The sequence below is a fragment of the Mytilus californianus genome, unplaced genomic scaffold (genome assembly GCF_021869535.1).
Source record: "Mytilus californianus isolate M0D057914Y unplaced genomic scaffold, xbMytCali1.0.p SCAF_6, whole genome shotgun sequence".
NCBI classification, from domain to species: Eukaryota; Metazoa; Mollusca; class Bivalvia; order Mytilida; family Mytilidae; genus Mytilus; species Mytilus californianus.
In genome coordinates, this window is record NW_026262712.1 from 59,723,924 (window position 1) to 59,750,831 (window position 26,908).

General features: G+C 32.0%; 1 protein-coding gene across 1 annotated transcript in view; it reads right to left on the minus strand.

The window, feature by feature from the left end:
• Window positions 1–395: 395 nt before the first annotated feature.
• The window catches only part of LOC127706028 (DNA polymerase delta catalytic subunit-like), a 38,515-nt gene continuing 12,002 nt past the window's right edge, over window positions 396–26,908 (minus strand). The window contains exons 9-25 of the mRNA XM_052210417.1: window positions 26,320–26,486; window positions 24,868–25,113; window positions 22,807–22,917; window positions 20,497–20,688; window positions 19,067–19,155; window positions 17,908–18,024; window positions 16,944–17,057; window positions 15,782–15,929; window positions 10,543–10,638; window positions 9,899–10,036; window positions 9,082–9,254; window positions 8,669–8,821; window positions 8,318–8,420; window positions 5,534–5,666; window positions 4,096–4,209; window positions 1,682–1,832; window positions 396–717 (exon numbers count right to left, since the gene is read on the minus strand). Coding sequence (XP_052066377.1) covers window positions 621–717; window positions 1,682–1,832; window positions 4,096–4,209; window positions 5,534–5,666; window positions 8,318–8,420; window positions 8,669–8,821; window positions 9,082–9,254; window positions 9,899–10,036; window positions 10,543–10,638; window positions 15,782–15,929; window positions 16,944–17,057; window positions 17,908–18,024; window positions 19,067–19,155; window positions 20,497–20,688; window positions 22,807–22,917; window positions 24,868–25,113; window positions 26,320–26,486 — 2,342 coding nt within the window. The 3' untranslated portion in view covers window positions 396–620. The remainder of the gene's footprint in view (window positions 718–1,681; window positions 1,833–4,095; window positions 4,210–5,533; window positions 5,667–8,317; window positions 8,421–8,668; window positions 8,822–9,081; window positions 9,255–9,898; window positions 10,037–10,542; window positions 10,639–15,781; window positions 15,930–16,943; window positions 17,058–17,907; window positions 18,025–19,066; window positions 19,156–20,496; window positions 20,689–22,806; window positions 22,918–24,867; window positions 25,114–26,319; window positions 26,487–26,908) is intronic.

Sequence of the window (26,908 nt, forward strand, 5' to 3'; positions counted from 1 at the left end):
CCTACAACTGTTTTAATTTATATAAATACCTTTCTGTAATGATCTTCAACATATAAACTTACATATATCATAATTATATCTTTGTAGGTATACAGACAATAATTGACATTGATTTTTATTTTAAGAACAGCAATATATGCAAAAAAATGTCAGGACTTCAGCATTCAATAGATCACTTCAGAAACACCATCATTCACAAAGTAAACTCCTTGGAGGATTTCTGTACGTTTTTAATCTTTTTCCTACCCGACACATCACATTTGTACAAAATAACTAGTAGTTGATTAATTTTTTTCAAACATTATAAATATTTTACCGCTATTCTTTTTATGGTGTAAATACCATAGTATGGATCATGATTGGTACATTTTTATGGAAAATATTTACAAACAACTAACAATCCATTATGAAATTTGAATGGGAATAGGTAGCTCTTAATCAAGATAATTTAAATTCATTCATCACTTTCACATTTTATAGAATCAATGATTAGCATTCCAATCACAGGATGTAGTATTAAGAGAACTGCCTCATTCATAGGATGTAGAATTAGAAATGAGCATTACTATTTTCGAGCTGCAAAATTTATTTCTTTAATAGCAAGTTGAATTATTGTCTTGTCACCATTCTGGATCACCAAACCTAGCTATTACTTTGCCATGATCCTCTAAATCTTTCTGAACTTTCTTCCGCATGTAGAAAATTGGACAATCTCGACTACAATAGAAAAAAAATTAAATTCAACTTTCTATTTATAAATAATACAAAAAGTGTTCAATGTCATGATTAGTATTTTACCAGTTATGTCAGTCAACAACCACATATGGTATCAGATATTTTCTTACCTACTGAATTAGACTTATTACTGGGTTTGTGCTAACATGATCAACACAACGGGTGCCACATGTGGAGCAGGGTTTGCTTACCCTTCCAAAGCACCTGAGATCATCCTGAGTTTCTGGTGGGGTACATGTTGTTCAGTCATTAGTTTTTTATGTTAGTGTTTTGTGTACTATTGATTGTCTGTTGGTCTTTTTCATTTTTAGCCATGGAGTTGTCAGTTTTTTTTTTTGACATACGAGTTTGAATGTCCCCTTGGTATCTTTCGCCTCTCTTTTACATTGGAAACCCAATGTAAACTTCTAAAAGACAAATGGATTCTTCGCAATTTTAATATACAACTGTATATATGTTTGGGTAAATGAATGAAGCATTTAAAAAAGGTTTGACAGTGCAGGTAAGAAAAATCAAGCCTGTATATAATTTATCAGGACTCAATAAAAATGTGTGTACATATAACAGCTTGCCCGTCCATAAAGTTTAGGACTGAACATAACTTTTTGGTAACTTTTGACAGTCCTAAATTATCCGAATCAAACACATGTATACGTTTCTTTTCAACCACTAGCTCTTTTTAAATGGCAATTATGAAATTAAGGTCAAAATTAATATTCTGACATAGTCTTATACATCAAAAAGTCATTGGTTTTAAAAGTTTTAATTCTTCAACTGTTTATGGCTTTTTCTGAGTCATGGTGTTTATTTTTTAACTTTTGTTTCAGATAAAAGATTACTACAGCTTACCCAAAAAATGTCAAAGCTTATTCAGGATAGATCAAACAAATATTATCAGGTCTGGCCTTGATACATATTCAATAAATACAAACATATCTTTTCCTACCTTGTACAAAGCACATCTTCATGCAGACTTCCCTGACATCTTTGACACTGTGTCCAGAGACGAGAAAATTTCTCTTCCAAAACATTTAAATGTGAGATCTCTTTCTGATATATCTGGGACTCTCTTGATTTACAATAATTACACACAGCACCTGTTTAATAAAAAATCATAAAATATAAAGCTAACAAGAATGTGTCCATAGTACACGGATGCCCCTCCCGCACTATCATTTTCTATGTTCAGTGGACCATGAATTTAGGGTAAAAACTTTAATTTGGCAGTAAAAATTAGAAAGATCATATCACAGGGAACATGTGTACTAAGTTTCAAGTTGATTGGACTTCAAATTCATTAAAAACTACATTGACCAAAAATTTTAACCTCAAGCGGGACAGACGGACGAATGAACAGACGCACAAACCGAAAAACATAATGCCCCTAAGTGGGACATAAAAATCAACATATATTGTGAAATCTTATTTTATTTTAAATCATAAAAATTTGGGTTCATTTCATATCTCTTCTTGAGAAATAATTCAATGGTCTGGACTTTGCTATACTAAGTCCTTGAAGAGGTGAAGTTACAAAATTAGGGGGGAAATAATCATATCAAAGCTCACTGGTTCCGCTGTTTATATGCTACAATCACAGTATAAGAAAATACCATAACAACCAGTAAATTCTCTCATCTGTTTTAATCTGGAATCTGGTGCTAATTAATGCCTGCATGGCAAGAAATATTTACCCTATCAAGGCATTTAATTGATTAATTGATTGGTGGTGTTAATACCTCATTCAGCACCCTTGACATATCACGGTGACCAATTTTTTTATTGGTGGAGGAAGGCTAAGTGCCCAGAAAGATCCACAACCATTGATGCAAAAAATGGCAATTCTAGTCCATTAGGATCTACAAGCTAGGTTCAAACTCACAACCTGAGTGTTTTTTTATATTTTTTTTTTATCCAACATATATAATATACAACAGTACAGTTTATATCAAATAGCAAGTTCATATATATAAATGTAATATAATACAACTCATCAGAAAATGTATAGTACTTGAACTTGAAAATAAAACTTTGTTGGGATTTTATAACGGTATTCCTTATTAAATAGGACAAAAAAAGTATAGAGAATAAAAAAAAATAATAATAATAATAAAAGATGATTAAGAAAAAAATCTAAACAAATATAGTAAATTTAACAAAAAAAACCCCAAAATAACAAAAAATTTATATATAATAGTTTCATGTCTGTTAATTTTGTAGTTGCTAATCCATCAAATTATCCTAAAGCCTCCTGATAAATGTGCCAAGCTTCGTTAAACTTATCAAAACATTTATTTTTAATTGATATCTTCTTCTCCAAAAAATAATGATGCTTTATTTTTTCAATCAATGCTTTAAACTTAGTTCTCCTTTAAAATATTTTGTATTATATATATATTGTTTAATCCAGAGAAAAATATTTTTTTGAGGGTCACCTTTGTACATTCTTGATAAATTTCCGAACAAAAAAATATCGTGGAGAAACCACATTTCAGTTTGCTCAATAAATTGTTGTACATAATATCAGTCTCAAAGTATTTGTTCAATTGATTCCAGTTCAGTCTCACAAGAAGTACAATATGGGTTTTGAACTAACCCTATTTTGTTTAAAAACTTATTTGTTGCCAGAATTTTATGATTTATTCTATACTGAAGCCATTGTAGCTTAGTATTTTTTGTTATAGCAAATGGTAGTTGAAAAATCTTTTTCCAGTTCTGATTTTCTAAAACTAATGTTGCTTCCCATCTTTTTTACTCCTGTAGGAACAATGTTGTTTTTGTTAAGCTCCAAATACATATCTTTAGATCCCTTTTTGCTTTTGAGAATGGTCTTTATAACTGATGGTATGAAAGGAGAAACTAATTTATAATCTCCCTTATTAAATTTTTTGGAAGTCTTAGTAAGCACAACCTGAGTGTTGACTGGCTAATGATCACTGTAGATGAACTACTTAAACAACTTGGCCACCAATGCTCCATCATAGCATATGATACCCCCAACCATGAAGGTCTATGAGCTTGTTGGTTGTGCTCACTTGATATAAAGATTCACATTGTGACTTGTAGCTGATATATTACAATATCAATATACAAAAAAACTCATAGTTGAATGGTAAATTTTCAGGAAAAACTTATTTTTGCTTATTTTGTAATTACATGTATAACAAAATCACCCCAAAAAAAATGCCTTCATGCAAATTTGTTCTTAATAGCAGATCAGAATCATGGGCAAGGAAAATAATAAAAATAAAACCTTGCAACCAGGGTTTGAAATTGAAGTCACTGAATTTTAAAGCTGCCAAAATAATATTCTTTCCAGCATTTGAAACATATTACCAACTACCTCTTTGTTATCTCATTTACCTTCTCTGTCTAAAACAGCTCTACAACCCACACAGGTCTCTCTTTTCTTTGTGAATGCAGACAGTCCACCAACTTTAGATGTTACAAATGTTTTTGTTCTTGTGTGGTCACCCTCTAAAATAAAAGTAAATCCTTTACTGATGTTTACGACTCGCTGATTTCAACTGGTAAATTCAGTTTTTTAACAAAATTCTTTTATATGACAAACTCTTACAATATGGCTTGGAATCAGACTTAAATATGCAGAGACGTGTGTGATGAACGGTATTGAACCTCAACATTTAGTTTCTCATTATATTGTTCTATAACATAAAGTATTGTTTTTATCTTGTCAAATACGACCTGGCCTGTTTTTTTCTGGTTTTTCCCGTATGTCTGTTCCTTTAACGTCATGTTAACCAACCAAATGATACTGTTTGACACAAATTATTCCTATAGTATGAGATATTGAACAGCAAACCATCACATTTGTATATGTAAGGTATTTTATGCCTATTTATAATCTCCATACAGATGTTACTGGCGTCCTATAAGAGGCCATGTTTTCCTATATAATAATTCTGACATGCATTATAGAGGGGGGTTATGAAGGGGTATATAATAATTCTGACATACATTATAGAGGGGGGTTATGAAGGGGTATATAATAATTCTGACATGCATTATAGAGGGGGGTTATGAAGGGGTATATAATAATTCTGGCATGCATTATAGAGGGGGGTTATGAAGGGTATATAATAATTCTGACATGCATTATAGAGGGGGGTTATGATGGGGTATATAATAATTCTGACATGCATTATAGAGGGGGGTTATGAAGGGGTGTATAATAATTCTGACATGCATTATAGAGGGGGGTTATGAAGGGGTATATAATAATTCTGACATGCATTATAGAGGGGGGTTATGAAGGGGTATATAATAATTCTGACATGCATTATAGAGGGGGGTTATGAAGGGGTATATAATAATTCTGACATGCATTATAGAGGGGGTTATGAAGGGTATATAATAATTCTGACATGCATTATAGAGGGGGGTTATGAAGGGGTGTATAATAATTCTGACATGCATAATAGAGGGGGGTTATGAAGGGGTGTATAATAATTCTGACATGCATTATAGAGGGGGGTTATGAAGGGGTATATAATAATTCTGACATGCATTATAGAGGGGGGTTATGAAGGGGTATATAATAATTCTGACATTCATTATAGAGGGGGGTTATGAAGGGGTGTCATCCCCAATTCCGAGAGCAATTAACGCTGAATACCAAATTTTTGAAAAAATGAAACATTCTGTCCAGAATCCAAAACATAAATCATTAATTCCTGAATCCTGAAATTTCAAAAAATAATGGCCCAATCCATGTTCCAAGAAAAAGGCCCTTCATCACTCACTATATGATGTATCAAATATAAATATAAGCTTAACTTACTGAGAAGTACCGATTCTGCTTTCTTCTCTCCCAAGATTGGTTCAAATATCCTGAGTAAAGGTTTAGATAACTGATTATCAAGGTAATATGATGTGTCTATAGGAATGTTGTTCTCCAACACATATATAGGATCCTAAATAAACAAAAAATATATAAGTAAGTTAAAGTTACTGCTCAAACCTCAGATTTTTCTTGATAAAATGTTATTAAATACAGATTTTAATGGATACTGTGGATTCATTATTATTCGTTGGATACCAATTTTCGTGGATTTTGTGGGTATAGGTGCACATGAAAACAAATTTTCAATGAATCACACATTTTCTATTAGGCTTGTATGCAGACTTCGGAAAAACCATGAAAATAAATATCCATGAACATGCAAGTTTTCCATAATCCACGAAAATTGGTACCCACGAAAATAAATGAATCCACAGTAATTTTATTTTCCTGTCCCTTTCCAGCAACCTTGTCAGTGGTTGTATAATGTTATCACTTGTTTTTTGTTAATTCTTTTTTTCAATTTGAAGAATTTTGTGTTGATGGTTCTCCTTTCGACTGTTTTCAGTTTAGTGGACGATTTGAAGCCTGTTTATTGTATAGATTTTGGTTATTTGTGTTGTATGGTTGCTGTCCCATTGATGATAACTTTTATTTATAATCCAGACTTTTCTTAAAACTTTCTTGGAACTGGTCTGTTCTTTTAAATTTGATCAACAACTGTTCAGAGAACTGCTAGAAATTTTTATCAATATTCCTAATTTCACAAACAGCTGTATTTAAGTGACTTTATGTTGTAGTTAGCCTAGTTCTGACTAACTAAGCAATTTTGATTCAGCTTCATCACATTTTCTTCTTTAAATCAGATATTTTTGTATGATTTCATCCTGCGATAGGGAAAATTATTTTTAGGAATGAAAAACAGTAGAAACGTTTGCAGTTGAAGTACTGCGGATTCATAGTATTCGTGGAATACCAATTTTTGTGGATTTCGTGTGTATAGGTGAACAATGAATTTAAATATTCAACTAAATTCAAATTGTGTATAGGCTTGAATGGAGAATTTGGCAAAACCACAAATTCTAACATCCATTAAGAAACACTTTTTCTTCAATCCACGAAAATAAATGAATCCACAGTATAACAAAAGAGTTATAAACTAGATTCTCAGTTCACAGCTGTCGTTTAACCCTATGAACCTAATCCTTCAGCTTTAAAAAGTGTGAAATACGAAAGAAAAAACATTACCGTATTTTCCGGATTAAAAAGCGCACCCCTAAATAAGGCGCACGGCCGTTTTTGGGGGTGAGGATTGTTTTTTTCCTTACATAAAACGCACCTGCATATAAAGCGCACCCTGAAGAAAACGTACATGCATTCTACTGACCTTAGCGTAATGAATGTTCACTCCTTCTTGTAACTCACTCCGTAACATGTTTCATTTTTATTTTCAGATTGTTGAGAAAGTTGAAAGACATTTTGTATATATTTATTTGTTTCATATTAAAATAAATAAATGTTAATAAAATTATTATAATTTTCTTATTGTTTTAATCATGCCAGATTCATTAGTTGTTTTTTGTCAACAATGGCCATGTGTTGACAGCTTGGGTGTCCATTGAACCTTGTTGTTTTGATTAAAATTAGTTCGGTGTTGATTGCTCATTTATTGTTTGAATTGGAATCAAGGATTTTAATTAATCTTGAAAAGGTATTCATTAAAAGTTGCCCAAGCCATAAAACTGCCATTGTTTACCTTGATTATGACCTACTTAATTACCTGTACCCACGTGTGAAAACTGTTCACCCATAAGTCAGGAAAAAAAATTATTAAATTAAATCTATAGAATTTTATTGTTGTTTATAAAATAAAAGTTTAAGTTTTATAAGTAACAAACATTTTTCAATTTAAACTTGGTTGAAAACTACAACAAAACCATTCAGTTTCTGCAAGTCATTGTCTATTTTTAACTGAAAGTGAGATGGGCCACGGAAAGGGGAATTCAAATAAGATGGCAATATATAAATGTCTTAGCATATTGAATTATGAAAATTAATATTCATTTTTTTTATTTCTTACACCAATATGTGGCTACAATATTTCATAAAGATGTTTCATTTTGAAACAATAAAACAATAAACAGTTACTCCTCAATAGTATATCCTGTATGGTACCTCTTTTCAAACACGCTTATCTTTCTTTGTTTATGAAACACTTTAAAGGGTTCATTTCAGCACATGGTTATCACCATCGTCATTAAAAGAGACTTGAAATATTGGAAAGAAACACAATCACTACCTTTATTATTTCTAAAGAAGATTTTATTTAAAAACACATTACAACAACAAACAATTACATATCTATTGTAAATACACAATTAATATCCTGTATGGTACCTCTTTCAAACACGGTTATCTTTCTTTGTTTATGTAATAAACACATGGTTATCAACTTCGTAAGCCAACAATGAAATAAAGAACAAATGATAAAGTATATATATTTTTATTCATAACAAAATATGCCACATGAACAATTTATCAAGTCACTGCAAGCACTTGACAATCTGACGGTCTCCATAAAAAAAAAATCCAGATATATATTTTTTTCACGCTTGCCCTGAAACTGAAAAAAATACATACACAAAGCGCACCTGAGTATAACACGCAGGGACAATGACAGAGAAAAAAACCTGCGGCTTATTTAACGAATTTAACGGTACATTCTAAAAATAACTCTTTTACTTCAAGGAAACAACATTAAAGATTATTAACAAATGCAAATACCTCTGATTTCATGAAGGCAGGAGTTTTCTTGCTAGCAGCTATAATGACATATGGTACTCTGTCTCCTAACTGTGGAGCACTACCTGGATCTCTTCTCTTTATCCTACAACAGTTGTGTTTTTATTAACAACTACCTTATATAAATACAGTAGACTCAACCTAATCGGATATGGGCTAAACGAATAAATCGGCTATTGTAATATTATTTCAAAACACCAAACCATTCCCTATATGTTTAATGTTAATTTTATCGTGTAATCGAATATCGGATAAAAGAATATATCGGCTAATCAGATAAGAATATTCAGGAAATCTTGTTCAAAACCAAAAACTTGTGGCCAAATAGTATACCTGTTTGCTAATTCTACATGAGCCTGTTTTCCTACATACTCATCATCAGTTTTAGACAATTCTTTGGTAATGACGAGTTGTGATATGTCTATACGGTTACACAGTAAATCTGATATGGTCTGCTTGGCATATTCTGTAGCACCATCAGGATCCCTTCATAATGCAGAATTATCAAATAGTGATCATTTATCATGTAGACAACATAGAAAGATTTAAAACAGTACTGTAACATAAAATTTAAGTGTTTATCTATGCAAGCATGAAGAGTCTTCTTGAAAAAACTGTTAAATATGATACATTGTTCGATAAAAATGCGTTATAATGCAAACCATAAAAAATCCTTGATAGAGAAAAAGAAAAGAAAAGAAGAATGAGTCTAAGGACACAAAATCATCTGTAAGTAATAAACCTACCTGTCTATTAAGATCATTTGTAAACACATGTTGATCAGATTAGCTACCAGTGGACTGTTGTCACGCCTGACTGTTTCTATCCCTTTACAGTCCATCTTGTCATACTTGACTGGATTTGTCCAGTACAAACCAGCATATCTTTTCTTGTTGATTAATAAGTATGGGAAATATACCTGAAAAACCCAATTTATAATTTACAGTAAGAAATGCTAGAACTAACAGTATTGGAAAATTGTGCAACACAAGCATTGTTCTTTCTTAAATCTTTCTACTTTCAGAAAACTCAGACAGTAAATTCCGGAATATTTGCAGTTCTTATTGAGATAGGATAGGGTTTTCTGCGTTTTGAAGGTAACCATTGTTGAACTTACTTGGGCAGCTAGTACAAATGAAATTAAATGTTGGCACTTTCAGGGTTGTTTGACCATCACATCCTGTGCCTATTTTCCAATTTATCAAGGATCACATGTCTTGAATGGTAAAAGTGAATATTTTCAATATCTAATTACACCTCCATTTTTTCATCAGTACCAACATATCAAAATTTGAAAAGCATTGGTTGAACAGTTCATAAGTTATTGCACAGAAGCCAGTGACAGCCAATCACCATATTTCACCATTTTAATAACCTGATTTTTCCTTTGGAAAACCCAGTTAAAAATACTGGAAGTTATCAATTAATTGGTGAGGTCTATATACAAAAAGGGTTGTTTATTTATGAACAACAAAGAAGTATTATAACACATAAGGAAATGCAACTGTCATAAGTGACAGCTATTCCCATATGCTATGTTCAACCATTAAAAATTTGACTCACTTTTTCAAATTCCAATTTGATTGGTTTGACAAACTTTTCAGAAATAAATTCGGCAGCTTCCTGTCCCAGTTTCATGGCCTCCTCTACTGATTCCACACCGAACTTACACATCACAGAGTCTGTGTCACCATAAATAACCTACAATATTAAGTTATTTTAGGAACAATTAAATTGCTTTGAAAAAGGGAAAAGATTTTGGATTCATCAAACAGAATTTTATAACTGCTATAAATTATTTACTGGAGCATCATGACTGTAACCATGAGTGACTGTATTTACTTAAGCATCATTATTATTACCACAGGTGTATTTACCTTTAATTGCATTGTGACTGTAACCATTAGTGACTGTATTTACTAAAGCATGATGATAGATACCACAGATGTTTTTATGTATTTACCAGAACATCATGACTGTAACAATAGGTGACTGTATTTACTTTAGCATAATGGTTGTAACAAAATACTGTATGTTTGTATTTTATCATTAGCAATATGACTATAACAATTGGTGACTGTGTATTTAGTAATGAATCATGATTGTTACTACAGATGTTTATTTACCTAAGAATTATGACTGTAACCATATATAGTGACTGTGTATTTATTTTTAAAAGCATCATTCAAATATGTTTGTATATTTACCTTAGCATCATGTTTGTAACCATTGGCGATTGTGTATGTCTCTTCTACACAACATTTAGTCTGTTCTATCATCATTCTTCCAAATGCTGTTACACTCTGTTGAACATAAGTTACAAATCTACACCTGTTTTAATTGTGTTTACAAATCATATCAAATATCAATTTGCATAAATAATCTATAAATCCAATCAAATGATCCCATGCTTAATGTAGGGAAAGTGTCATGTTCACTGCATTTTAAGAACTACAACTCTTTTAACATGTTTAAGTGATGAAAATGTAAGACTTGGAAATGAATCAAAGGGAAATGTAGGGTTAAGGTCAATGAGACAGCAACAGAACAAAACACATTAAACAAAGTAATCAAAAATAGACAAGTGTATATATATACCATATGTCAAGCTCTGACTTGTCCTAAGTCTTAACAAGTTGTTACTAAATTCAACACACAAAATTCCAAAAAACTATGGTACAAACAATTAAATTTTCCCGTGTTTCAAAGAAAAGTATTAACGATGTGTATTTAGTCACGTGAAAATTTGCGGGAAAATATTTTGAAAGCCTTCACTTTCTACCCAACAGTTTTAGGGTCAAGATGGACCCTGGTTTAGATTCTCCAATTAGAGAAGCCATTGCAAATGAGGTTAAAAGTGTCATCACTAGTTCTCAGCAGGACATGTTGAACAATATGACCCTAATGATGGATTCCAGATTGAACCGTTATTAATCCAATATTCAACAATCATAGTTTGAGATTTCAAATGCACAGATCACTAAAATCGAGGAAAGTGTATCAGACAATTTCAAATCTCAGAGAAAAGGGAATGAAAATCAGTTTCGGCACAGTTTGCAAGTCATGTCCAAGATAACTGAGGCCCGATCCTTGCTTGATATGCCTGATGTTAGCATTTCCAAAGTGGTTGCGGCAAAAGGAAAGATAACAGAAGGTATAGACTTAGTTCAAGGGACCAAAAGCTAATTAAGTTAGCGGATTCTTCCAAGTTAGGATGGCGTGTAGTACAAGAATACATTTCAAATCCGATAGCAGACGATTCTGAGGTCGAGAAACGTACGAATAGAGCCCAATCATGAGCTGAGAGAAAGTTAAAAGCAGAAAAGGCAAACAAGCAACAAGCGCTCAAGACCTGTTCCATATAACAAAGATAGGAGCGCTGAAAACAAGAACTCAACCTACAAGCCTGGTAGATGTTTTACATGTGGAAAGAGAGGTCGTTAGAGTGACAATTGTCCAGAAAATAAGGAAGTCCAAGATAAGTACATTCAATTTATTACTTTTAAAAAACAATTTGTTATCATCTAAAACAAAGATAGAAAATAATCTTTTTGAACATACACATACTATTTTACCTTCTGTTTCAGTAACTAGCAAAAACAAATCAGAAATCAAGAATGTAACGACTGAACAGTTCTCACATGAAACTGTCTTATACTTACCTGTTACACCTGTAGGTAGATTAAAGTAAATTGAAATTGTTAATTGATAATCAATACATACTTGATGTAATCCAGCACGGTTACAAAATACTGTTTAAAACAGAACCTGACTGTATACATATTAGAAATAACAAATCATCATTACACTACAAAAAACTAGACAAAGCGATGCCCCAACTGATTTGTAACAGTCAATGTAGGACTTTCTTTGAGATATTATTGTGTCTGGGAGACACAAGTGATGCCCCTACAGATGCAGTGTTATTTCAAAATACACAAAGTTGAGCATGGGAGCACATAGGTCTATGGTTCACTGAAGGAGGAGTTATCTGGAAACACTATGCACCTCTTATGCAAGTATATACTCCAAAAATGACAAAGTTCAACTATCTCCCAACAGAGCAAATATCCACAAAAATGAAAACCCTGACCACATGCACACCTTCAATATATATGTACAAACAGCCAGCAAAGTGAAAACTTCCTAGCATTCAAACTGTAGGAGGAGTTATCCAGAAACGCTATGAGGAATTATCTGGAATAACTATATACCCATAATGGGACGGACGGACAGGGGTAAAGCAATATGCCCCCCCCCCCCCCCCCCCAACTTTCAGTTGTGGGGGAATAATAAAAAGATTTTGTTTCATCAGAAATTCTAAACCTGTTGAAAAAAGGTTGTATTAAAGAATTTAGCACTAAACCGTTAGTAGTTAACCCTCTTAGAGTAGCATTCAACAAATTGAGTAAACCTAAGCTCGTAATTGACAGCCATCCTGTAAACCCACATTTATTTAAATACAAATTTAAATATGAAGATTGTAAAGTGGCTAGAGAGTTGTTTAATGAAAACGATTTTATTTTTAGTTATGATTTAAAATCAGCATATCATCATATCAAGATATTTTAAGAACATCAGCAGTATTTAGGTTTTTCATAGCTTTTTGATAATACATTAAAAAATATTATGTGTTTGCTGTTTTGCCCTTTGGAATATCAACTGCAGGATATCTTTTCAAAATTTTAGAGAAGTTGTTAAAGATTTTAGATCTCAAGGCAAGAGAATCATTATGATTTTAAACGACGGCTTAGCGGGCGAAAAAGATTTTGCCACTAAAGCAGTGTAGTAAACAAGTTAAAGTTCAATTAGAAGACTTGGGATTTTTAATAGCACATGAAAAATCGCGATGGTTTCCTTGTCAAAAATTAGATTGGCTCGGTTTCACATGGGATACCAAAATTGGTAACATATTTGTCAAGGAAGAAATAATAAAGAAACTTGAAAAATATTTGAGTTTTGTATTGCTCCAAGTGACCAATGAAAATATTTTGTTTACAGCTAGATTTCTAGCCAGTATTATTGGGCAGCTTATTTCCATACATGCTGTTTTTGGCAATGATGTACGTAGAAACACAAGATTTCTTTATGATTGTGTTATGTCAAAAGCCAGTTGGCAAGCTTGAATGAAATAAATGCATAACACTTTAAATGAATTGATGTATTGGAATCTACACTGTAGAAATATGAATACAGTGGGTGCTAAGATAAGCATGGTGACAGTCAATACTTTGTTTCACTTTGACATTTTTTGCGATGCCTCAGATGTGGGCTTTGGTGGTTATATTGCACCATTTGCTGAGTCTCATTTTGAGAATATTGAAACATTTGGTTATTGGACCGAATCTGAAATGGGTGCAAGTTCTACATGGAGAGAGTTAGAATGTGTAAGGAGGGTATAAAAAACATTTAAAAATTTCACTGAAAACAAATAGATTAGAGTTAATTCAGATAATAAGAATGTTGAGCATATCTTAAAGGTAGGCAGTAAGAAATTGAAATTACTTTCAATTTCTACTTCAATTCTTGATTTTTGTGCTAAGTACAATAAATTAACTCAACACCTAATTGGAAACTAAGACCTGAAAATAACAATGCAGATTATTTGAGCAGAGTCATGGATCATGATGATTGGGGTATAGAACCTTCGATTTATCATTATTTGTGCAATTTATGGGACAATTGTACTGTAGACAGATTTGCAATACACTATAACTCTCAATGTGAGAGATTCAATTCTTAAGTATAGTGTCCAGGGACAGAAACTGTAAACGCTTTCACTCAGTTTTGGGAAGTGATGTAAACTGGCTTCTACCGCCACCTATCTCAATTACTAAAACTCTGAATAAATTAAAACAAGACAAAGCAAAACAAACACTGATTGTTCCTGAATGGACCTTCGCCCCATATTGGCCTATTTTACTAAGAAATGGTGATTTTTTTAATTTCCTGAGAAATATTTATTATTTACCTCAGAAAAATTGTATTGTCCAGGGGGCAGGGAAAAATTGTGTTTTCAAGAGAGTGTTGCTAAAATTCAGACTGATAGCTTTGAAGTTAGTGTTTTGATTTAGTCATTCTATTTTGCAGGAATTAGATTGAGACAGAATGTAGAAGCAGCTGTGGAAGCGAGTGGAGTTTCTAATGACCATATTCTACATGATTTAACTGGAAAGATGTCTTCTTTTCTCCTTGATTCAAGAAGTAACAATACAAACAAGATGTGTTTTTTAAAATTCAACAGAGGGAGTACATTTATCAAAGAGCATGATGGTTTTAATAATTTACCGGCCGATCCTATTCACGTTGCATTGTACACAACTAATTTAATAGACAAAAACTATTCTCCAAATGTTATTAATAGTGCTATTTATTCTTTAAAATGGGTAGATGAGCTGAATGGTTTTAATGACCCTACTGATAATTTTTTTGTTAAGTCACTACAAGAATTGGCCAAAAGGTTAAACGGAAAACCTGTCAACAAGAAAGAACCTGTTAGTATTGACATGATTATTGAACTATGTACAAGATTCGTAGATTCTAATAATTTATTAGTTGTAAGGGATTCAGCTATAGGCAGTCAGTTCAGAAGTTAATGAAAGATACATTAAAAGGCACAGCAGATGGAAGTTTGACTTCAGCAAAGTCGGCTATATTGCTGACACTTTAGAAAAGAGACTTTCTGTATCTCAGAGTCTTGGATTATAGACGTTTATACTCGTATTTCAACCCTTTCTTTGGTATGTCTTCACTTTCTACTCAAACAGTTGTAGCGTCAAGTTCCTTTTTACATATTTAAGATATGTAATATTTCTCGTTTTGATTCATAATTTTGCATATGATCAGTTGTGTTTTGTTTTGAATAATTATGCATTTTGTTTATACATTGTCCAAAGTATACCTCCTGAGACGGTCTTCCGAGCATTGGGTTTTGGACAGAAGATTCTAACATTTTTTCGACTACATATTCAGTTTTAATGTAGTTTGACAGAGTTAATTCGTTTTAGTTGGTTGTTCCTGGCCGGCGGGATCTTCGATGATAGAGATTTTGTCATTATTTGGTATTTAATTTAAAATTACAGCATATCAGCATTTCATCATTTATAATTGTAATGATTTTCTTGTGTATTTATGCTTATGAGTTGTATTCATGCATATTGTTTTGATAATTATTAAAATCTGGTGTCCTTCAAGCTGTCTGGTTATCGCCAATATGAATATATTGTTTGTTTTATTTAAGCCTATATATTTAAGGGTTAGAAGTTGAAGGTAATATGGACACCTGTTGACGGGAGGTTACTGACTTAAACATCCACATTTAAACTTTTGTTTACTCAACTGTTTAATCCAAATTAGGTCTTACTTTTCTTTTATAACAACTCTTTCTGCCCAAAAATTCAACTTGACAGAATTTTAACTTTAGGACTGCTAGGATATCATATATACCTGTGAAATTTCCAGACAAGGCAATTTGCCTACTTGAGCTCCTGTAAACCCATACACAGAGTTAGCACTGATCTTTAGAGCCAGCTGTCTTCCATCTAACACCTGCTTTTTAAATGGGTCAGTTTCTTTCTTGAGATCTGCCTTCGCTCTAAAAGTATAAATATGAGTTGTACAGAGGAGGTTCTGTTTCATTACTTAATGAACTTAGTCTGCATTTTTTCTAAAGATAGTTAACATTGGTATAAGGAAAAATATCAACAAGAATACACATCCATAGAACCAGGAAATCTTGATCAAAATACTGTATCATCCAGTTCACTTCGTAATGAGCATAAGGAACTACATTTGTAATTTCCTGGCTTTATATAGCTATGCGGTATGGGTTTTGCTCATTGTTGAAGGCTGTACAGTGACCTATAGTTGTTAAAACTTTTTATCAAAAACTGTATCCTCTAGCTTGTCCACCCTGCATACCCTATCTAGTGAACATTTGTGTTTCTTTTGTTTAATGAAAAGACTAACAAGTACACTCCATTTATATAAAAAGATAGTCATTCTGGTTAAAAAGACATTCAAGAAAAATACTACAATATTATTAAAGAATTGAAAGCTTCTTTTTGTAAATTTATTGGGGTGTAAAAGTGTTGACCGAATGACATTTTGTATGAAGTGCGGAAGTGCTTCATTCTAAAAATGTGTGCACGGTCAACGCTTTTACACCCCTATAAAATTAATTACTTAAAGAAGCATTAAATACTTATAAAATTTTACATTTTTTTCCAGGATCATGAAAACACGATTTCTAATAAGTTTTTCTTTAATTTACCTGTGCACTTTATTGTGGAAGCTCGTGTCATCATGAATGTTACATTTCATTTTGAAATGAAGGTTAATTTCAGAATGACGCGAGATTGCAAAACAAAGTATTATAATGAAACATACATGTAATGTAATCATTAATTTTTGTGTTCTCCTCGAAATGTGTGATGAATAGTTCTCAAAAAATTTCAATGAGAGTAAAATACACAAAAGAATATCATCAAATGGCTAAATTAAATTCCCTCACTTGACAAATACCAACACAATAATCTACCTGTTTCATAGTGTGAATAATTCCAATTGTCCAGTCTTTACTAATAGAAATTTTATTGGAAAATCTTACTGTTTTCTTGCACCTAGCAAGTGTTCAAGGATTTCTGGTAATAAACCTTTTCTCATTGTGGATTTTATAAATAAATTTCCTGACGGTGTCTTGATGAACTGATCTGGTGTCAATCTGAAAAATACCAAAAGAACAATTACATGATGATTTTATTTATTTTTGAAGAAAAACAAATTCTGTAAAATATTTTACTTTAGCTGAATTTATATTTCACAATTCAATTTTACTTATTTAGTCAATAATCTTTATCAATTTTAAATAACAATTTTATGAGAGGGATATCTTTATCTCTACTGTGAAATTAGTTAAATTTTCCTCTTTACAGAAAACAGGAAAAAGTTTAAGCATCTGAGAAGTGAAATTCAATATCAAACAAAGCTAATGAATTGTATTATAAAGTCAAAGGGTTTAATTAGCTCATAGATTCCCAAAAAATCTGAAAACTTCATTCAATCTAAAAAGCGGTGTCTAAGATGGTAGGCTCAGAAATGTTAGATTCCTTTGGTTTCTGAAAGTTATTAATTAACTGTAAAACCAACTAAAGATTTATCTATGTGACTTTCTACAGTAGAAAGTTTACATGTTAAATTGTCGCCTATATGTCAAACTTGGATCTTTGCTCTTATGATTGGTTTCAAAAAAAATAAACACTGGCAATTCAAATTTTGATAGCATTATTTATATGCAGCTATTCCTGAAATAATTAAACTGACATTTATGTTAATTGTTCAACAACGGCAATAATAAATGCACAAAGAACTTTAATACAATACACCTTTCATTCACTATATTTGACATCCAAATTCTATGGCTTTGACTTACAATATAAACCTTTCATTCACTATATTTGACATCCAAATTCACTTCTCAAATGCTGAGATATTTTCTTTTTGGGAATTTACAGTATCTGGTTACATTTTGATTAACCTCCATTATACATTTGATAACATTTCTTCATACTTACCCTTCTTTCTGTATGGTATTCTGGTTGAGTAGTGTTGTGTAGCATAGATTGTGAGCCATCATAATGGACGGATACAGTGATGAGAAATCTAGCGTAGCTATTGGCATATTATAATACCTGAAAATAAAATAAAAGTCTTGCAAGGATACAGGCATTTCTAAAAACATGTATAAAAAGAGAAACAGATAAGAAATTCTTTTTTTTTCCAGGTTATATTGGTATATTTTTGTTGTTGCATTGATACTTTACTCAGCGCTGATTAATCATCCATTTTTTTTGGCGTTGATCTTTTACTCAGCGCTAATTAATTATTCAGTTGTTTTAAAACTTAATTTGAAATACACAAGGCACAGTTGATCAACAGTATTGGCTATTCTATAAATGCTTTTTTGCTTTGATGCTCTAAAATGTTCTATATTATTTGGCTTCCCAACTTTTGATCCAGTGTAGGTGTAGGTTATTTAATAAATTAGTTTATATTTATATCATCAGCTCAGAAGTCAGTGCTTAGGTACTAACATGATTTAGAACATATTTTTCTTAAATTTAGAAATTATAAAGAAATTAAGGTTCAGACTCCCTAAGGCAAGTAAACCGTAGATGAATTTTGCAATTCCATTTAGGTCTCTTTAGGTCATATAGTGACTCATGTATTCATATATTTGTACCTCCTAGTCTTTCAATTTTTTGCATTTGAGTGTCCTGATAGAAAAGCTCTTCAGACGCACCTCATTTGAAAAGTGCTTTTTTTTTTCATGTTCCACACTCTTAAGACTGCTTTGTCTTTTTTAAAAGCTCATTAACCAGTTTTGTATGTAACTACCAATTTTCACCAAACATATAATATTTTCATCTAGTACAGGAGGTCATGGGTTCAATCTCCAGCCAAGTCAAACCAAAGACTTGTAGATTTGTATTTACTTATTACACTGTATTTAGGAGTTAGGCAAAGACTCGTCAGCTCTGAGTCAGAATAATGTGTCCACCTGCAGACTATAACTTTGTGAACTAGCACATTAAAAACCTTATTCAACGTGTCCGTCTATTACATATCAAGGTTCATATACATATCGTATTAACACGTCCTAAATATGCATTTAACTTGCCACTGGACTTAAAACAGCCACCAATCATCATCATTGAAATAATTGACCCATACCCTTTATTTGGTTCTATAACTGTTGCTCCTTCATACTCATCACCAGGATCTACCCTGTGGGTTGGTAATACTAAGTCTTGTTCTTTTGCCTATAATATTAAAAGGAAATGGTCCATTTTAATCAGGGCAGTTCCAGAATTAAAGCATAGGGGCAGGGGAGGCACTTGACCCCCCATAAATTAAAAATTTTCATTTTACTTCAAGTTCTTAAAAATTTCTTAGAAAATGCAACCCCCCACACTTATTATATTTGAAAGCCTCACATCCTTCAAGATCAGATAATTTTTGGAACAGCCCTTTGAAATACAAGAGTGCACACGCTGAAATGTCTTGCCTTCTTTACTAATCATTGATATTATGTTGATAGTCCTAAATATAAAGCTTTATCACAACTGTCACATAAACTTAACATTAACCAAGTAAACTAAACATTAACCAATGAACCATGAAAATGAGGTGAAGGTCAAATGAACCATGCTAGGCAGGCATGTACAGCTAACAATTCTTCCATACAACAAATATAGTTGACCTATTGCTTATAGTTTAAGAAAAACAGACCAAAACACAAAAACTTAACACTGAGCAATGAACCTTGCAAATTAGGTCAAGGTCAAATAAAACCTGCGTGACTGACAAATAGATCATAAAATATTTCCATACACCAAATATAGTTGAACTATTGCATATAGTATAAGAAAAACAGACCAAAACAAAAAAACTTTACTATAACCACTGAACCATGAAAATGAGGTCAAGGTCAGATGACACCTGCCAGTTGGACATGTACACTTTACAGTCCTTCTATACACCGAATATACTAGACCTATTGCTTATAGGATCTGAGATATGGACTTGACCACCAAAACTTAACCTTGTTCACTGATCCATGAAATGAGGTCGAGGTCAAGTGAAAACTGTCTGACAGGCATGAGGACCTTGCAAGGTACGCACATACCAAATATAGTATAAATCCTATTACTTATAATAAGAGAGAATTTAACATTACAAAAAATCTTAACTTTTTTTTCAAGTAGTCACTGAACCATGAAAATAAGGTCAAGGACATCGGACATTTGACTGACGGAAACTTCGTAACATGAAGCATCCATATACAAAGTATGAAGCATCCAGACCTTCCACCTTCTAAAATATAAAGCTTTTAAGAAGTTAGCTAACGCCGCCGCCGCCGGATCACTATCCCTATGTCGAGCTTTCTGCAACAAAAGTCGCAGGCTCGACAAAAATTACCTTCTTCTTAACATGACCCCTTAAATACAAATTAAATTATTGTTTATGGACAATATACATTTAAAATATCATAAACTTTAAGACAGCAGATATACAAGAAGCACAACTGTTAACCTTCACTTGTCGATTACTTATCTTGGTATCTGAGAACTTCACCAGATACCCATACCAGTCAAACTTACCTTTCTCAGTAACTGTGAAATGACTTTTATCTGTTGACCTCGAGACAAAAGGTATGGCAGAGGCACACCAGTTACCCTTGCCATTTCCATATAATTAATGACACACATTAATTTACCCAGCAGACGTAATGGTAAAATGGCATCTTTTAAACAATAAACCGCTAGACGTCTTCTTGTCTGGTCTGTACCATTCTATAGTAAAATTATATTAATTAAAGTCATATGAAACAAGTTTCTTGTAATTATAATGTTAAGGAAATAATTTAATCAATATATACATATATAATAACTAAGTCCTCTATGCACATTTTTTACATTTATTTCAAACCCATAACATATTATCGACAAAAAATATTTCAAACTTTAGCTGCTAATTAACTTCCGAGTTTGTTGCCTAAGTTTACCAGATTGTGACCATGGTAAACAATCAACAAAGAAACAAAGAAACATTGACCACGTGAAAAAAACATGAGTTCATAAAACGATGTGAATTTTTTTTTTAATAATTTTCATGTGTTTCCATTTGTAAATTAAACTTTGCCATAACAGTTGGTAAATGGTTTGATGTATTGAATTGTTCTTTTAGAATCAATTAACACTATTTACTGTGCACTTTTGTTTACATTCTTTTTCACGGGCTTTCCCTTGCACTGGTGCTGTGTGGTTGAGAAGTTCTAACAAAAGGTCTTGTGGATAAGGCCACTGCATACGGAAAGCTATAGGTGAATTAAAGTACAGGAAGACAATAATTCAAAAGCAGTACGTTTCTAGGATTTTGATAAGGTTAAGGATTTTCTTTTACAAGAAAGTCAATATACACGTGTTTTATAGTAAAACTTTGCCAATCAAGTAAATAAAACATATTCAACTTTGTTTTTAAATTTGAAATTTCATATGACTTTAAAAGTAGCCTCTTCTAAAATTTCCAAAATATCAATAATTTTTCTATTTATACTTGTTTTCACCAATTTTTCTTGTTCATTTTTACCAAAAGAACTGTCAATTTTGCCAAAAGTGGTCATAAAATCAAATTAAAAACTTGCCGCTGTATTTCCTGAATTTTTACCTTCATGTTTTTATTTGTGGTAAAGTGTTCTCTATCTTTAAGTATGCTATCTATTTCTGACCCCACAAATATTGTAATTAAATTTGAGATATATGTCTATCTAAAAAAAAATTCTAATGAGAAAATCTTTGATATTGTTAATTTACAATTCAATGAATTTTTAATGTTTATGTATCCTTGACCACCAACAATATCTCATGACAAAATAATGAGATTTTAATTCATTTGCTGTTAAAGAATATATTATAAACAAAAAACAAAAATTGTGATATGTTATGTTTGTGCTGTTTACTCCTTCCTATCTTTTTTTTCTTAACAACAATCATGAAAATAGCATTTAATCTATTTCTGAATTTACAAAAACTACTTCACTAACAGATTATTTCATGCAGGCAATGCTTTACATATCTCTATATCAGTAGAATTTTTTGGGGGTAAAGTAGACCTAAGATTTAAGGCAATACTTCACGTATCTGTAAAAAATATTGTAGCTTATTATATTACTTTTATAGCTTGTGATTCAAATGATACATCATTGTACATGATTTTGTATGTAAATTTTCAGTTCACCAACAAAATCATGTAATTGGGCTAAAACTATGGTAGCATCTTCATCAGGCATAGTTAACCTTCAACAATTTGGCTGTTCTGTTTAAACCCTTCTGGCTTTTGTGCAATATTTTAGACTTTCCAAACTTGTGTGGTCTGAATCAAAGGTGATCATGATGATAAAGATTATTGCTGTATGTGTAAACATTTTATTAAGAAATAATTCATTATTTCGATTCTAATAGGACAAATACGGCAATTGTTTTGGATCGATGGGCTCTAGATGAAGGCATTAAATAAACGCACTATCAAACTGACGTAAAAGATCGGAGCAAACTGAATAAATGACATGCGTAAACTCTTTACAATAACATATTTAGATAGGTTTGGATGAATCTAAATGATAATTGTACTTATATGTCTTATATGTATACAAAAAAAAGGCTTATATAACACATTTTAGCATCGTTTGTTTACGTTTCCTTGTTGTGATGATTTTCGGTTTCACATGCTTGTATTTTCCCGTAAAATGCTTATATTCTTACGTCATCGTTCTATGACGTCGGGTAGCTCATTCATAAAAAAGCATATGACGCGGGAGTACGATCGGAACAGCCTAAACAATATATTCATATTTTACCACGGGTGTGTACTCAAAGCGTTTGAAGAACGTCATGTTAGAATACACCTTTTACCTGTAAATCTGTAATGATAGAATGCTGTACATCTTCTTTTTGTTCTTGTAAGAAATGGAATGACACTGCATTCAATGTGTATGATCTCAACTTGTAATCTCTTAATAAAATCTGCAATATAAAAAAAGTGGGTTTTATGATATGATCTAGGTTGTAATGTTTATGTCACATACAAATGTTTGTGAACTGGCAGTTCTATTAGATTATAAAACAAGTGTCTGGAAAAATACTTTCCAAAGAAATCATCAAAGTGGAATTCTGATGGTGTTTTTTACATTATAGTTTCCACTTCCTTGATACAATAATAAAAACATTTAAAATTTGATAAATCAAAATTTTTTTTAAAATATTAAGCAAAAACTTAGTATTACCAGATACCACTAATGAAACTAAAATAACTACAAAATATTGAATCATGTATCTTCCAATGTTATTTCATAGTGTTAATCTTTGTAAAAAATACATTCTAAGGAAACTACAGTGTAAGTTAATTATAAACCATACAAACAATCTATGATAATTGGAAGGTGTTTTAAAATCTTTGACAGACTTTTTATGGAAATAAAAATCCATTTATTTTGCCTATAATTATGAAAGAATCTTTTCATCTTTAGAAGTGCAGTTGAAGTGTAATAGATCATATAGCAAAGAATTTTCCTTCATCTGATGCTAGGGGTCATTTTGGAACTTGTGATGCAGTGTGAGCACTTGCTGCATGTTTAAGACCTCACTGTGATCTTGAGATGAAGAAAATTTGTAAGGGTTCCACGGAACCCAGTGTCTCGCCTACTTTTGCTGTTAGTCGCAGGTTCAACAAAAATGGGGAAAAAATTATTAAAAATTTTCCTCTAGATACTATCTTTTGATTGTAAGAAGCTTCTATTTAAATTTGGTAAAAATCCAGGATGGTTTATGAATCTAATAAATGTTTTTAAAACTTTAACTGCAGACTCTATGTAATGTTAACTGGAAGAAAAACTAAGACCATTTATAAGTAATATACGGAAAAACAGGAAATAAATTTTTACAAAATTTTCTTCTATATACTAGCTTTTGATCATAAACAAGCTAAGTCTGTCCAAGTTTGGTACAAACCCAGGATAGTTATTAAAATTAAAAAAAGTTATTAAAATTTTAAAAACTTTAACCACAGAGTGAATGTAATGTTAACTGGCAGAAAAACTAAGTCCATTTATAAGTAAAATACGGATAAACAGGACTCTTTTTTTTACCAAATTTACTTCTGGATACTATCTTATGATCATAAACAAGCTTCTGTCCAAGTTTGGTAGAAATCCAGGATAATTTAAGAAAGTTATTTAAATTTCAAAAACTTTAACCAGAGTGAATATTCGTGGACGCCGCCGCCGGAATGTAGGATCGCTATGTCTCGCTTTTGCGACAAAAGTCACAGGCTTGACAAAAAGCAATAAAAACGCCATTCTATTGCTTTGGGTTTTTTCAAATCCATGTAGGATTTTCTTTTCATTATGTTAATACACTGTATCCCTTCTTATCCATTATGTTAATACACTGTATCCCTTCTTATCCATTATGTTAATACACTGTATCCCTTCTTATCCATTATGTTAATACACTGTATCCCTTCTTATCCATTATGTTAATACACTGTATCCCTTCTTATCCATTATGTTAATACACTGTATCCCTTCTTATCCATTATGTTAATACACTGTATCCCTTCTTATCCATTATGTTAATACACTGTATCCCTTCTTATCCATTATGTTAATACACTGTATCCCTTCTTATCCATTATGTTAATACACTGTATCCCTTCTTATCCATTATGTTAATACACTGTATCCTTTCTTATCCATTATGTTAATACACTGTATCCTTTCTTATCCATTATTGTGGATTCAATTATTTTCGTATTTACAAAACTGTGGATTGAGGAAAAATTGTACTTTTTGTGTAAATTCATGGTTTTGCATACAGCCTAAAGAAAATTTGTACTGAACATTCAAATTTGTGATACCCAGCTAATAATAATGAATCCACAGTACTTTTAAAGAATCCAAATATTCTACACTGTACCTGTAATAAGTCAAATTGCACTCTTCCTTCCATATTTATAATTTTATTTTCCCTTCTTCCCATTTGTTTGCTCTGTATCATTGCCTCTTTTATAACAGACTGGATACCACTGATTCTACCAAGATATGGGAAATCCTTGACTTTTAAAGTTAAAGCTCTGTTTATTAGGTATGGGAAATCAAAGTTCTGTATGTTATATCCTGTTATGAGGTCTGGATCTACTGCTCTTACAAACTCAGACCATTTCTGAAACATATAACCAAGTTTCAATCTGATTGAAAATACAGATCCTTTACACTTCGCTTACAGATATCTGACAACACTCCATTCTACTTTCTGTTCTTTTAATAATTACATCAGGCAATGAAATGTCAGCCTTCAAATTTTTGAAGTTTGTATTATTAGGATGAAACCAGAGGATCCCGAAAGGTCTTTGAAACAGAAAGTAGAACTAAGCTTGGTCAGATCCTTGCAAGCTAAGCATGGATACAGATCTGTATTTCAATTGTGTTGTGTAAGTTTAGTGATACCAAAAGATGTTGCAAGTGTTGTAATGCTAAGCATTCTCCCACTCACAATTCAAAGAATCTGCAAACAGGAAGTATGTGCCTGACAGATCCCTCACACATTACAACTCATCATGTCAAGCTGCTGATCTAATATGAAGTCATTGTTTATTAGTATTTGAGAAATGTGTAATGAAAATATTAAGTCCTTTCAACAAATTGAAAACTTAAGATATCAGCAAACAGTTTGTATTGCTCAGTGTAGTTTTCTATGTTGTGTTTTGCATACTGTTGTTGGTCTTTTTGTGTTTTTTGTCTTTTTTGCCATGGAAATTGTCAGTTTGTTTTTCTTTTTGACTTATGAGTTTGAATATCCTTTTGGTATCTTTCACATCTCTTTTTCTGGTCTTTTGGACACTTAAAAGAATCTCTTACAGGAAATGAGAGAAAGTCTGACAAAAACTTTTGAATTACAACTAGAATGAGAGATCAAGATACACTGTTATCACAAAGGCATGTCCTGCCTGTGGATCCTAATCACAAACTTAAAAATTGTTGACGCCACCAATGATGCCAGAAACAGCACTATCATCTCAGGCAAGACAAAAATTGAAATCTAATGTTTTACTTTAGCCCCTTAAAAATTTACCACTTGAGAGTGAATTTGCTTGGATTTTCAGGTGTTAATACATATGACAACACTAGGAGCACATACTGAAAACCAACTTATTTATACATTATTTTGCTTTAGGGTCTTTCTAGCCAACTTCACGGCAATTTGTTTTCACCATCTTCTCATTCTCACGATATATTTATATAAACGAAAGTTTCACATATTCACGAAGAATTATATTCACGTTAATTTTCTCCCTGCGAAAAAGGCTAAATAAATAAATCGCTCACATAATTAGTTGGTTTACAGTAGTGAATACTGTAAACTCATTACCTTCAACAAATCAAACTCTTTTTTATGTGAGAGAACTTGTGAGCCCACTACAGAAGCACATGTGTTGAGTGTGAACACATTTCTGATGAACGGTTCAGATTCTCCTTGTTTCTGTACCATGTTGGCTATTTGTATAACTGGGTCTTTTTCTGCCTCAGGAAATATACCTAGAAAAGAAAAGTTACCTTGCACATGAATTAAAGTCTATCAAGTATATTATATGCATTATATCCAGTAATACAATTTTTTAATTTTAAATTGTTAGATGTAAATTGGTATCATGAAACTTCTATATTCCAAGTATATTTAGTTATTACAAATTCCAATGAAACAAGTGAATCTGTGAGCAACTGCTCACTAATGATACTCCTGCCCCGCTAAAAGTATAAGGTAAACAGGAAGTTGTTGAGTGATGAATCTGAAAACGCATCACACGGTATAGCTGACTCATATAAACCCTGAAACCTAATTTCAGAAATCCTTGTAATGTAGTTCCTGAGAAAGATGTGACGAAAAATATTCATGGGACGACTGGACGGACAGACAGAGGTAAAACAGTATACCCCCCCCCCCCCCCCCCTTTTTTAAA